Source organism: Mandrillus leucophaeus, unplaced genomic scaffold (assembly GCF_000951045.1).
Source record: "Mandrillus leucophaeus isolate KB7577 unplaced genomic scaffold, Mleu.le_1.0 Scaffold848, whole genome shotgun sequence".
Lineage (NCBI taxonomy): Eukaryota > Metazoa > Chordata > Mammalia > Primates > Cercopithecidae > Mandrillus > Mandrillus leucophaeus.
In genome coordinates this window covers 68,548-81,049 of record NW_012109230.1, presented here as the reverse complement: position 1 = coordinate 81,049, position 12,502 = coordinate 68,548, and the positions used below count along the sequence as shown (strand labels likewise).

Here is a 12,502-nt window from a genome sequence, read left to right as displayed (position 1 = left end):
CAGAGTTATTTAATGGTTGGAGTTTGTGTTGGAGTTTATTTGATGGTTGGAGTTTGCTGCCGTTCGTAGTCCCTTTTGTGAATATGCCACTGTTTATCCATTTTCCTCTGGATCGGCATCTGGGCAGCTCCCAGTTTGAGGTTTATTACTAAGCATGCCGCTTGTAGCCCTCCTATGTCTGTCTAAGTGGACACATGCCCTGTGTCCTCTTGGTGTGTACCTAGAAGTGGGGTTGGTATACATTTAGAGATGCCCAGGCAGGCTTTTGCAGGTGAAGGACCCGAGGGCCCACAGCATAAGGGACTTTCCCAGATCACACAGCCCCTTCTTAGAGCTGCCCCAGGGCCCCTTTCCCCACAGAACCGTAGCTGGAACTAGGCCTGGGGCTGATGGGGCCGATGGGCAGGTGGCCATAGTCCTGCTAGCCCTCTAAGCCCCCTTGGCTCCTTTCTGTCAGTCCTGGAAGGGCCCCTGTGGCCTTAGGGTTGGTGGCTCCCTCTGTCCCTGGGGGTCCTCAGCCTTCATGCTCCTCTACCCAGTACCGTCAGCCTGCCAGGACTGGAGAGAATGGCCCGTGTGTCAAATTCCAGCACAGGACGCTCTTGGCACCTGTTTACGCCCAGTGAGGAGCCAGATCTCAGCAGTTGGGGGGCATTTCTTCACACCCCTCCTCATTCTTCATTCTCTTCCCCACAGGTCTAATGGTACCAAGTGACGGGTCGGCTTTACTGTGACTCGGGGACGCCAGAGCTCCTGAGAAGATGTCAGCAATACAGGTACCACAAGGGTGAGGGTCTGGGACATGCAAGCATTCCCACCGGCCCCAGTGGGGTGCTTAGTGGAGGAGAGAGGATGCAGCTTAGATCAACCCACTCCCCTTTTTCCCAGCACCCAGTCAGACACAGGCCGGGGGAAGTGGGGGAGTCTCAACAGGAAGGGACCCAGGGCTCGTTCTCCGGGCAGAGCACCTCACCCAGGCTCACAGAGGCCAGCTCAAAGGCTGTGACCACGAGGGTGTCCGGGCAGGTGGCTGGAGGGGTCCCAGGCTGCACCTGCCCACCTGTCACCTGTCCTGCAGGCCGCCTGGCCATCCGGTACAGAATGTATTGCCAAGTACAACTTCCACGGCACCGCCGAGCAAGACCTGCCTTTCTGCAAAGGAGACGTGCTCACCATTGTGGCCGTCACCAAGGTAATCAGGTGGCGCCCACCCCACCCTCTCACTGCTGGGCCTTCCCTCTGCAGGGGGAGGTGGGCCTGAGAGCATGTCTGGGCTGCCCTCTCCCCAGGACCCCAACTGGTACAAAGCCAAAAACAAGGTGGGCCGTGAGGGCATCATCCCAGCCAACTACGTCCAGAAGCGGGAGGGCGTGAAGGCGGGTACCAAACTCAGCCTCATGCCGTGAGTACTACAAGGAGGGGTTGGGGAGGGAAGGGGCCCTGGTCCTCCTGGAGAAGCATCAGGAACAAGCAGGGAGGCCAGAGTGAGGGGCTGGGGTGTTGGGGAGGGCTTCAGGAGGGAGGTATAGGGCACGGGTGCGGGACCTCACAGAGCAGGGCTGGGAGCAGAGGCAGGAGGGTGTCAAAGAAGGGACAGGGAGCAGAAGAGGAGGGCCTCAAATGCCTGACTGAGGGAGTGTAAGCCACGGGTGCCAAGCAGAGGGAAACCCTTCAGAAAGGGGAGCCAGGGTCAGTACCTTTGGGCCACCGTGACCTCCGGCCCTGCTGCTCCCCAGTTGGTTCCACGGCAAGATCACACGGGAGCAGGCTGAGCGGCTTCTGTACCCGCCGGAGACAGGCCTGTTCCTGGTGCGGGAGAGCACCAACTACCCTGGGGACTACACGCTGTGCGTGAGCTGCGACGGCAAGGTGGAGCACTACCGCATCATGTACCATGCCAGCAAGCTCAGCATCGACGAGGAGGTGTACTTTGAGAATCTCATGCAGCTGGTGGAGGTGAGCTGGGGGGTATCCGTGGGTCCTCACTTCCACCCTCACACACCCTAAACCCATCTGGGGCCTTTGCACATAGCCCTGGCTTCTAGCTTCAGCCCCACTGCTTCTGCCTGGTGACCAGGCATGTGGGGCAACTTCTGTGAGCCCTCGTTTCCTCACACCTTGGTGGAGCAGCTGCTGTGTGTCAGGACTCACCTCTGACCCCACAGTGTCACCCCGAGGAGGGGAGCCTTATCCTCATTTTATAGACCAGGAGTCGACGGTTCAGAGCAGTTAGGGGACCCACCTGAGGTCACACAGCTATAATTTGGTGCCAGGACTGGATTCTGAGTCTGTCTGATCCCAGAGCTAACTTTCCTCCAGCCACTCACAGACCTGCATACCCAGAAGTGTGTGCAGAAGCATGAGCCATGCGCCTTGATCGCCAGGGCCCCTGAGGCTCTCGCAACCTGCATGGACATGCCCACGGGTCCCTGCAGCTTCCCAGGCCCGCTCTGCCAGTCCTGGCCAGGCCACACCTGGCATCCGGTAGCCACAGACAGCCTCCCGTGTCCCTCTGTATTTACTCTCATCTTCCTCCCCTGCTGGCCTGGCTTGGCCTGTGGCAGGTGAGGGTGGGGTCCTGGGCTCTCCTGGCTAGAGGCTGGTGTCAGGACGGAGCCATGGGTTGCCCTCTGCATTGGATACCTGTGGGGTCCAGAGTGGTAGCAACAGCTGAGTGTCCAGCAGCCACATGTAGGGTGGCATGGGAAATGGGCCATACTTCATAATCCGGGACTTCCCTAACCCCTGCCCTACCAGAAATGGGGAGCCCTCCCCACTCAGTGACTCCAGGCTGGGCGGGGCCGGCCTCTGCCGCCCCCTGGTGGTCAGGCCTGGACGGTGCATATGGGGCACCTTGGGCTGTCTCTGAGCACCCTGCCCCCCACACCCTGCAGCACTACACCTCAGACGCAGATGGACTCTGTACGCGCCTCATTAAACCAAAGGTCATGGAGGGCACGGTGGCGGCCCAGGATGAGTTCTACCGCAGTGAGTGCACCCCACTCCAGACCTCTTGCCCACCCACCTCCTCCCACGCAGGCTTCCTGGCACTGCCCTTATCCAGGAACCTCCAGAGAACCCCATGTGCTTGATAGTCCAGTCAGCCTCTGTCATCCCAGCCATGTCCCTAGCAGCCTCCAGGCCCTCACTGGCCCCTCCCCACAGGTGGCTGGGCCCTGAACATGAAGGAGCTGAAGCTACTGCAGACCATTGGGAAGGGGGAGTTCGGAGGTGAGCTGGGCTGGGCTGCCTGAGGGGGGGCGCCAAGGGACTCAGAACTTGGGAACAAGCCGACCTCTCTGCCCCCAGATGTGATGCTGGGCGATTACCGAGGGAACAAAGTCGCTGTCAAGTGCATTAAGAACGACGCCACCGCCCAGGCCTTCCTGGCTGAAGCCTCAGTCATGACGTGAGTTGGGGCGGGGTAGGGGGGAGGTTGGCCTAAGCTAGGAGTGAGGCTCCAGCTTCCGCTTTCTGACCACTCTCGTCCTGCCCCAGGCAACTGCGGCATAGCAACCTGGTGCAGCTCCTGGGCGTGATCGTGGAGGAGAAGGGCGGGCTCTACATCGTCACTGAGTACATGGCCAAGGTGGGCACCTGCTGAGACCCGGCACTCGGGTTTTCCAACTGCCCTGAAACCCCCACTGTGCTCTGGGGCCCCTGCTCCGTCGGTCCCCCGACCCCAAGTGAGCTTTGAGGTCACCAGGGCTGGGCTTTTGTCCTGGTTTACCATTTATTGACTGTAACCTTGGACAAATCATGTCACCTCCAAGCCTCAGCATCACATCTGGGAAATGGAGATAATAACAGCTTATCTCAGAGATTTGTGAGGGTCAAGGGATAAGGCAGGAATAACACAGAGCAGTGTCCAGCACGGATGTCCTGGCCCCTCCCCACTCCTTCCCTGTCTCACACCTCCTTGGAGTGTCAACACCCACCCGGCCCCAGCCTGCTGTGTGAGAGGGCTGCAGGGCACATCTGACCTCTGGGCCTGGTTTGTCCTTCCTTCTCCCAGGGGAGCCTCGTGGACTACCTGCGGTCTCGGGGTCGGTCAGTGCTGGGCGGAGACTGTCTCCTCAAGTTCTCGCTGTGAGTGAAGCAGCCTCTTGGATGGGTAGGGTTTGAGGGGTACCCTGCCCTGCTATGGGGGCCCCAGTCTGAGGGGACGTGTGCCTGGCCTACCCCCAGAGATGTCTGCGAGGCCATGGAATACCTGGAGGGCAACAACTTCGTGCATCGAGACCTGGCTGCCCGCAACGTGCTGGTGTCTGAGGACAACGTGGCCAAGGTCAGCGACTTTGGTCTCACCAAGGAGGCGTCCAGCACCCAGGACACGGGCAAGCTGCCAGTCAAGTGGACAGCCCCTGAGGCCCTGAGAGAGAAGGTGGGGCAGGCCTCCCCTGGGGCCTACAGAGGTGGGCAGGAGTCCTGGGTCGCTCCCCACCCCTAGAGTCCCGGGATCTGACGCTGCTTTTTCCATCCACATGGCAGAAATTCTCCACTAAGTCTGACGTGTGGAGTTTCGGAATCCTTCTCTGGGAAATCTACTCCTTTGGGCGAGTGCCTTATCCAAGAATTGTGAGTATAGGTACTGGGATCAGGGTGGCTCTTGGAGCAACGAAGGGGTTGGCAGGGGCATGAGCCTCCTTGGGCCCTGCCTCCCCAGTCAAGGCCTGGAAGCCTCAGGCCTGCCCTGGGGAGCTCACAGGCCACTCTCCGGGCCTGGGTCTGGGGCAGAGCTGATGGGCATCCCTGAGAGGCTGCTGGGTAGATGTCTTCTCTGGGGCCAGGCCCTGGACTGACTCCTGCCATCCTCCTGGCCACAGCCCCTGAAGGACGTCGTCCCTCGGGTGGAGAAGGGCTACAAGATGGATGCCCCCGATGGCTGCCCGCCCGCAGTCTATGAGGTCATGAAGAACTGCTGGCACCTGGACGCCGCCATGCGGCCATCCTTCCTACAGCTCCGAGAGCAGCTTGAGCACATCAAAACCCATGAGCTGCACCTGTGACGGCTGGCCTCCGCCCGGGTCATGGGCCTGTGGGGACTGAACCTGGAAGATCATGGACCTGGTGCCCCTGCTCACTGGGCCCGAGCCTGAACTGAGCCCCAGCGGGCTGGTGGGCCTTTTTCCTGCGTCCCAGCCTGCATCCCTCCGGCCCCGTCTCTCTTGGACCCACGTGTGGGGCCTGGGGAGCCCACTGAGGGGCCAGGGAGGAAGGAGGCCACGGAGCGGGAGGCAGCGCCCCACCACGTCGGGCTTCCTTGGCCTCCCGCCGCTCGCCTTCTTAAGAGTTTTATTCCTTTCCTTTTTTGAGATTTTTTTTCCGTGTGTTTATTTTTTATTATTTTTCAAGATAAGGAGAAAGAAAGTACCCAGCAAATGGGCATTTTACAAGAAGTACGAATCTTATTTTTCCTGTCCTGCCCATGAGGGTGGGGGGGACCGGGCCCCTCTCTAGGGACCCCTCGCCCCAGCCTCATTCCCCATTCCGTGTCCCATGTCCCGTGTCTCCTCGGTCGCCCCGTGTTTGCGCTTGACCATGTTGCACTGTTTGCATGCGCCCGAGGCAGACGTCTGTCAGGGGCTTGGATTTCGTGTGCCGCTGCCACCCGCCCACCCGCCTTGTGAGATGGAACCGTAATAAACCACGCCATGAGGACACCGCCGCCCGCCTCGGCGCTTCCTCCACCGAGCCTGCCTGTCCTGCCCGGTCGTCCCTCCCATGCCATCTTGTCCATCCCCCTGTCTCTGTGAGTGGGGCTGGGTGGGGAGCATGGCCGGGAGATGTAGCCGCCGCTTTGTGTCAGCTGCACGAGTGAGTGTCCTGTGTTTGCCCTCGGGGAAGTGCTCACCACCCGCCCCACTGTCCAGCTACCGCCGAGCCCAGCTCTGGAGCCCCGTCCACAGGATGCTGCCTGGGGGTTCCAGCTGCCTCCCCTGGTGTGGTGTTCAAGCCTGCAGCACAAGGAGGGCTAGAGCCAGGGATGGGAGGGAGCCCAGGCCTGCACAGATGGGAACGGGATTCTAGTCAAGCCCCCTGTGCGAGAGAGAGAAAAAGCAATGGTGGGCCCGGTGGCCTTCCTCTGGTAGGAAGAGAAGTGTCTCATGCCTGAGAAGATGCTGACCCGGAGGGGTACAAGAAAGCTCCTGGTGGTTCTCCACTTTTACCCATGATGTCACAGCTTTGCCCTGTCCCCACCCCTGCCATGTGCCAGGCCTTATGTCATACCAGACTTGGCAGGGGCTGAGGATGCAGGGCAGAGGGGAAATCTTGGCACCTTCCAGTCAGGGGGACTCCCTCCCCACCCCACCTTGTCAGGGCACATACAGGGAATGTGGACCAGCCATGAGATTTTCTCCCCTCACTCAGGTTGTCCAGGGGCAGTGGTCAGTACAGAACCTCTGAAGGTGTGAGGAGGCTTCATGTATTCCCTGAGGCAGGCAGGTGGGGTGTTCCCCTTGTCCTGTTGTGGCCCTGACGCTTCCTCTACCAGCCAACAGGACCTGAAATCCAGGGAGATCTGACTTTGAAGTCTACCTTGTGTCTGTTCCTCAGCCCCGCTGTAGTTCCATCCACCATGATCTCTCCTGGCCCAGTGCAACAGCCTCCTTGCCACCTCCACTCCGTCTTCTCTGCACACTGCCAGACTAATTTTTCTAAAACTACACCATTCATTCAACAACAAATATTTGAATACCTACTGTTTGCTAGGACTGGGGTTCATCAGTAAGCAAAACACACCCTGTGGAGTCCACAGTTGGGAAGACAATCAAATAGTCACATATAGGCAGTGACAAACTTAAGTGCTACATGAGGAACCCAAAACATGGGAATCTTTGTAGATCAGGGAGGGCTTCTGGAAAGAAGCAGCATTTAAGCTGAGATCTGAAGCGGAATGAACAGGTTGTACGGCAGGAGTTAGCAGCATTCCAGGAAGAAATGCTGAGACTGGACGGAGGGCAGCTTTGTCAGATCTCCAAGAAGGTGGGTGCGGATGTACAAACAGCCAGGCCTGAGAGGTGAGACTGTGGCTGTGGCAAAGACTTGGCTTTTATCAAACAGAATAATGGGAAGCCAACGACAAGTTTCATCAGGAGGGTGACATGTCAGATAATCTTTTTTTTTTTTTTAAATGAAGTTTCACTCTGTCACCCAGGTTGGAGTGCAGTGGTGCCATCTCAGCTCACTGCAACCTCCATCTCCTGGGTTCAAGTGATTGTCCTACCTCAGCCTCCCAAGTTACTGGGATTACAACAGGCATGCGCCACCACAGCCTGGCTAATTTTTGTATTTTTAGTGGAAACGGGGTTTCACCGTGTTGCCCAGGCTGGTCTCAAACTCATGACCTCAAGTGATCCACCACCTCGGCCTCCCAAAGTGCTGGGATTACAGGCGTGAGCCACTGCACGCGGCCCAGATATGTGTTTTTGAAACCACCCTAGCTACTGGTAGAGGAGTTTCAGGGAGTACAGTGAGGACTGGTCCAGATGAGAGACGGTCTCCGGAGAGATTTAGCCCCAGAGCTAAAATTGACCGAACTTGGCTATGGATTCTGTGTGAGGGTGGAGGAGAGGGAGGGGCCATAGCAAGGCCTGACTGAGCAGAACGGATGCAGGGAGGGCAGCAGGGGGCATCCGCTGAGCGAGGACGGGAGACTCATGCTTAGGAGGGAGCATCACGAGCTCTGTTAAGACCATGTTAAGGTTTTTGTTATTTTGATACAGGGTCTCGTTCTGTCGCCCAGGCTAGAGTCCAGTGGTGCAAACACAGCTCACTACAGCCTTGACCTCCCAGGCTGAAGCAGTCCTCCTGCCTCAGCCTCTCAAGTAGCTGGGACTACAAGTGCATGCCACCATGATCGGCTAATTTTTAAATTTTTTGTAGAGACGAGGTCTCCCTATGTTGCCTAGGCTACCCTTGAACTCCTGGGCTCAAACGGTCCTCCTGTCTCAGCCTCCCAAAGTGTTGGGATTACAGGCGTGAGCCACCACACCCAGCCACACATTGAGTTTTAAGTGAAGCTTTGAAACTGCAAAGAAGCCGGGCACAGTGGCTCACACCTGTAATCCCAACATTTCAGGAGGCCAAGGCCAGTGGATCACTTGAGGTCAGGAGTTAGAGACCAGCCTGACCAACATGGTGAAACCTCATCTCTACTAAAAATATAAAATTAGCCAGGGGTGGTGGGGCACACCTGTAATCCCACCTACTCAGGAGGCTGAGGCAGGAGAATTGCTTGAACCAGGGAGGCAGAAGTTGCAGTGAGCCGAGATCATGCCACTGCACTCCAGCCTGGGCAACAAGAGCGAAAGTGCATCTCAAAAAAAAAAAAAAGGTCAAGAAGAGGAGGTTGACCACACAAGTGCCATGTCATAAAAGCCAAGGGAAAAGAACTTCAAGAGGAGGAAGCCACCAGGGTCCCCGCCTCCCAGAAGGCACAGAGATGGAGGCTGAGTCTGCCACTTGGTTTTGTTCTGTTTATTTATTTATGAAACGGAGTCTCACTCTATCGCCAAAGCTGGAGAGCACCGGCACAATCTCAGCTCACTGCAACCTCCGCCTCCTGGATTCAAGCAATTCTCCTGCCTCAGCCTCCCAAGTAACTGGGATTACAGGTGCCCGCCGCCATGCCTGGCTAATTTTTGCATTTTTAGTAGAGACAGGGTTTCACCACGTTGGCCATGCTGGTCTTGAACTCCTGACCTCAGTGATTCATCCACCTCGGCCTCCCAAAGTGCTGTGATTACAGGCATGAGCCACTGTGCCCGGTCAAACTGCCCCTCGGGTTTAGCCACAACGCCTGTGTTGATAAGGGATGATTCCACAGTGACTAGAGAAGGGTGTGAGCAACGCAAGAGGTGGACAGTCTGGGAAATGAAGTTGTAATGGAGATGAGAGAGGAAGAGTGACAGAAGGATGTGGTAGATTTAGTTTTTTTCTTTTCTTTCTTTCTTTCTTTTTTTTTTTTTTGAGATGGAGTCTCAATCTGTCGCCTAGGCTGGAGTGCAGTGCTGCCATCTCAGCTCACTGCAACCTCTGCCTCCCAGGTTCAAGTGATTCTGCCTCAGCCTCCCGAGTAGCTGGGACTACAGGTGCCCACCACCACACCCAGCTAATTTTTGTATTTTTAGTAGAGACGGGGTTTCAGTATGTTGGCCAGGCTGGTCTCGATCTCTTGACCTCCCAAAGTGCTGGGATTACAGGCATGAGCCACCGCACCCAGCTGGTAGATTTAAGACAGCAGAGTCTTGAGCAAATTTGGCTGCCAAAGGGAAGGACATTGATCTTCAAATCGTACTGAGTACTGAGAGTAAGGCAAGAGATATAGACAGGAGGGGTGGTATATAGATGGTAGAGCCTTCCTTAGAGCAGGGGGTGGGTGGTGGGAAGCCAGAACATGGGGGAACCAACCTGAGATGGGAGAGGGATAGTCCCTTCGAAAGTGCAGAGGAGAGAGACTCAGGCAGTGGTGCACTGGTGAATGTTTAATATCCAAATCTAGGACACGGGCTGGGGGGGGTAGCTCTGATTTATAGCATTTGCTGATATCCGTGGAGTTAATACTCTCACTGTGGTCAATTTCAAGCTACCAACCTGACTTCGCTGAATACAGCGGGGGATGGGGATTCCATCAATCAGCTCTCACAGCTGGTCCAAGCTAGCCAGAGTTCAGAAACCTACAGTGAAGCCCGTGGCTATAGGGTCACAACAGGGGCCAGCAAGCAACACAAGAGAGATGGGCCAGGCATGAAACAGGAGTGAAAGGACAGGGCTCAGCCAATGGGACCCTGAGGGTTGCAGGCCCAGGTGGCTGGATGTTCCCATTCATCTTTCCTTTTTCTTTTTGAGATGGAGTCTAGCTCTTGTCACCTAGGCTGGAATGCAGTGGCATGATCTCGGCTCAGTACAATCTCTGCCTCCGGGGTTCAAGCGATTCTCGTGTCTCAGCCTCCCCAGTAGCTGGGATTACAGGTGGGATTCCCACCACACCTGGCTGATTTTTGTATTTTTAGTAGAGAGAGGGTTTTGCCGTATTGGCCAGGCTGGTCTCGAACTCCTGACCTCAAGTGATCTGCCCGCCTCAGCCTCCCAAAGTACTAGGATTATAGGTGTGAGCCATTGCACCCAGCCTCTCTGTTTCTACTTGTTTTTTCCTCTTTCTTTTCTCTCATCTCTCCCTTCTCTGCTCTGACCACTGGCTCATCACAGATGAGTAAGACATAGATCCTACCCTTAAGGAGCTTGTGAACGGATGGGGAGCCTTCTCAGGACTCAGTCTGCTGGCTGGAAAAGTGGGGGGAATACCTGCTACCAGCACTCCACCAATGGGGCAGAGGCGGTGGGAAGTGCAGGGAGGCTTCTCAGACACTCAAAGAACAGGCAGGGACAGCAAGGGCCTTCCTGGCAAAGGAAGGGCACTGCCCGGCCAAAGGTGGTAAGGTGCGACAGCAAGCTGACCAGCTTGCTGGGGCTCAGATGCCAAGGGGTGTGGCTTGGGAGCCAGTGAGGCTGAAGCCAAAGCAGGGGCCTGGACCTCACCTGCCTCTGTAGGCCCAATGAGGTGCTCAACTTTATGGGAAGATAGCCAGGAGCAATTGAAGGGCTTAGGACAGAGGTGTGGCATGGCCAGATCTGTATTTTTTTTTGAGACGGAGTCTTGCTCTGTCACCCAGGCTGGAGTGCAGTGGCCGGATCTCAGCTCACTGCAAGCTCCGCCTCCCGGGTTTAGGCCATTCTCCTGCCTCAGCCTCCCGAGTAGCTGGGACTACAGGCGCCCGCCACCTCGCCCGGCTAGTTTTTTGTATTTTTTAGTAGAGACGGGGTTTCACCGGGTTAGCCGGGATGGTCTCGATCTCCTGACCTCGTGATCCGCCCGTGTTGGCCTCCCAAAGTGCTCGGATTACAGGCTTGAGCCACTGCGCCCCGCCCAGATCTGTATTTTTATTTATTTATTTATTTATTTTTAAATTTATTTATTTTTTTTTTGAGACAGAGTTTCACTCTTGTTGCCCAGGCTGGAGTGCAATGATACAATCTCGACTCACTACAACCTCTGCCTCCCGGGTTCAAGCGATTCTCCTACCTCAGCCTCCCAAGTAGCTAGAATTACAGGCATGCACCATCATGCATATTTGATATTTTTAGTAGAGACGGGATTTCATCATGTTAGTCAGACTGGTCTGGAACTCCTACCTCAGGTGATCCACCCGCCTTGGCCTTCCCAAAGTGCTGGGATTACAGACGTGAGCCACCGCACCCGGCCCAGATCTGCATTTTAGAAAGACCTTTCTCACTGCAGTCTGGGAGACAGTGAGGAGGCTGCAGTCAGCAGGTAGTGGGGAAGAGGAGGATGAAGGAGCTGCTGTCCTACTGAGCTGAGCACTGTCTGCCAGGCCCTGTTCTAAATACGTTCCATGTTACTTTTCAAACAACTCTTGGAGGTATATGCCATTAATGCTCCCATTTTACAGATAAGAAAACTAAGACTTGACAAGATTAAGGAACCAGGTAACACTGTATGAATGGCAAGAACAAATATAAGAGCCTGCCTATGGCTAGATGTGGGGATGAGACAGAGGGAAGGATATGGGAGCAGTTCCACTCTGGTGTAAGGGGGTGGTGCCGCCTGGGAGACCTGAGGCCTGGAGGAAGATGAAGGGGCTGGAGAAGAGGAATTCAGTTTGGAATTCCTGGGGGCCTTAGTGACATCCAAGCAGGGATATCCCCTGCAAAGAGACACATTCATTCAAGTCTTCCAGGAGAGGCTGGCTAGAAGTAGATTTGAAGGTGCGCACAGGGATGTGCTTGAAGTCAGGGCATGGAGCAGCTTGGTCAGGGAGTGTGGGGTTGGGGAGAAGCAAGCCCTGAGGCTTATGCAGGTAGGCAGGGAGAGCAGCTGGCAAGGGAGTAGTGAAGGGAGCAGCCAGGGGCAGCGGGAGAAGCAGGTGGGCCTTGGGGGGACTCAGGGTGCAGGAGGGGTCATGGAGAAAAGGTGGATGTCAGCAGCATTTCAAGTAGCAGAGACTGGGTTGAGAAGGGTCTCCTAGGACCAAAGAACAGGCATCACTGCTCAGGCCTTTGTAAGGGCGTTTTCCATGGGGTGGTGGGGACAGGAGCGGGAAGCCAGGGGCTTGAGGATCCAGTGAGGAGGCGGGGACAGAATGGACCACCTATCCACCAGCGTGGCTGTCAAGGCAGGAGGAGCAGATGGAGGCAGGTGAAGGCTTGGTGTTGCAAAATAGTATCTTTTATTCTTTTTTTTTTTTTTTTTTTTTTTTTGAGACGGAGTCTTGCTCTGTTGCCCAGGCTGGGGTGCAGTGGCCGGATCTCAGCTCACTGCAAGCTCTGCCTCCCGGATTTAGGCCATTCTCCTGCCTCAGCCTCTGGAGTAGCTGGGACTACAGGCGCTCGCCACCATGCCCGGCTAGTTTTTTTTGTATTTTTTTAGTAGAGACGGGGTTTCACTGTGTTAGCCAGGATGGTCTCGATCTCCTGACCT

The 12,502-nt window shown here is 56.0% G+C and overlaps 1 protein-coding gene across 1 annotated transcript in view; it reads left to right on the top strand.

Annotated features, from left to right (window-relative positions):
- CSK (c-src tyrosine kinase) overlaps window positions 1-5,694 on the top strand; it is a 20,962-nt gene extending 15,268 nt beyond the window's left edge. Inside the window, exons 2-13 of the mRNA XM_011968523.1 lie at window positions 697-776; window positions 1,079-1,192; window positions 1,290-1,402; window positions 1,737-1,956; window positions 2,895-2,988; window positions 3,166-3,231; window positions 3,310-3,409; window positions 3,499-3,589; window positions 4,016-4,089; window positions 4,189-4,384; window positions 4,492-4,578; window positions 4,827-5,694. Coding sequence (XP_011823913.1) covers window positions 762-776; window positions 1,079-1,192; window positions 1,290-1,402; window positions 1,737-1,956; window positions 2,895-2,988; window positions 3,166-3,231; window positions 3,310-3,409; window positions 3,499-3,589; window positions 4,016-4,089; window positions 4,189-4,384; window positions 4,492-4,578; window positions 4,827-5,009 — 1,353 coding nt within the window. The 5' untranslated portion in view covers window positions 697-761 and the 3' untranslated portion in view covers window positions 5,010-5,694. The remainder of the gene's footprint in view (window positions 1-696; window positions 777-1,078; window positions 1,193-1,289; window positions 1,403-1,736; window positions 1,957-2,894; window positions 2,989-3,165; window positions 3,232-3,309; window positions 3,410-3,498; window positions 3,590-4,015; window positions 4,090-4,188; window positions 4,385-4,491; window positions 4,579-4,826) is intronic.
- Window positions 5,695-12,502: the final 6,808 nt, after the last annotated feature.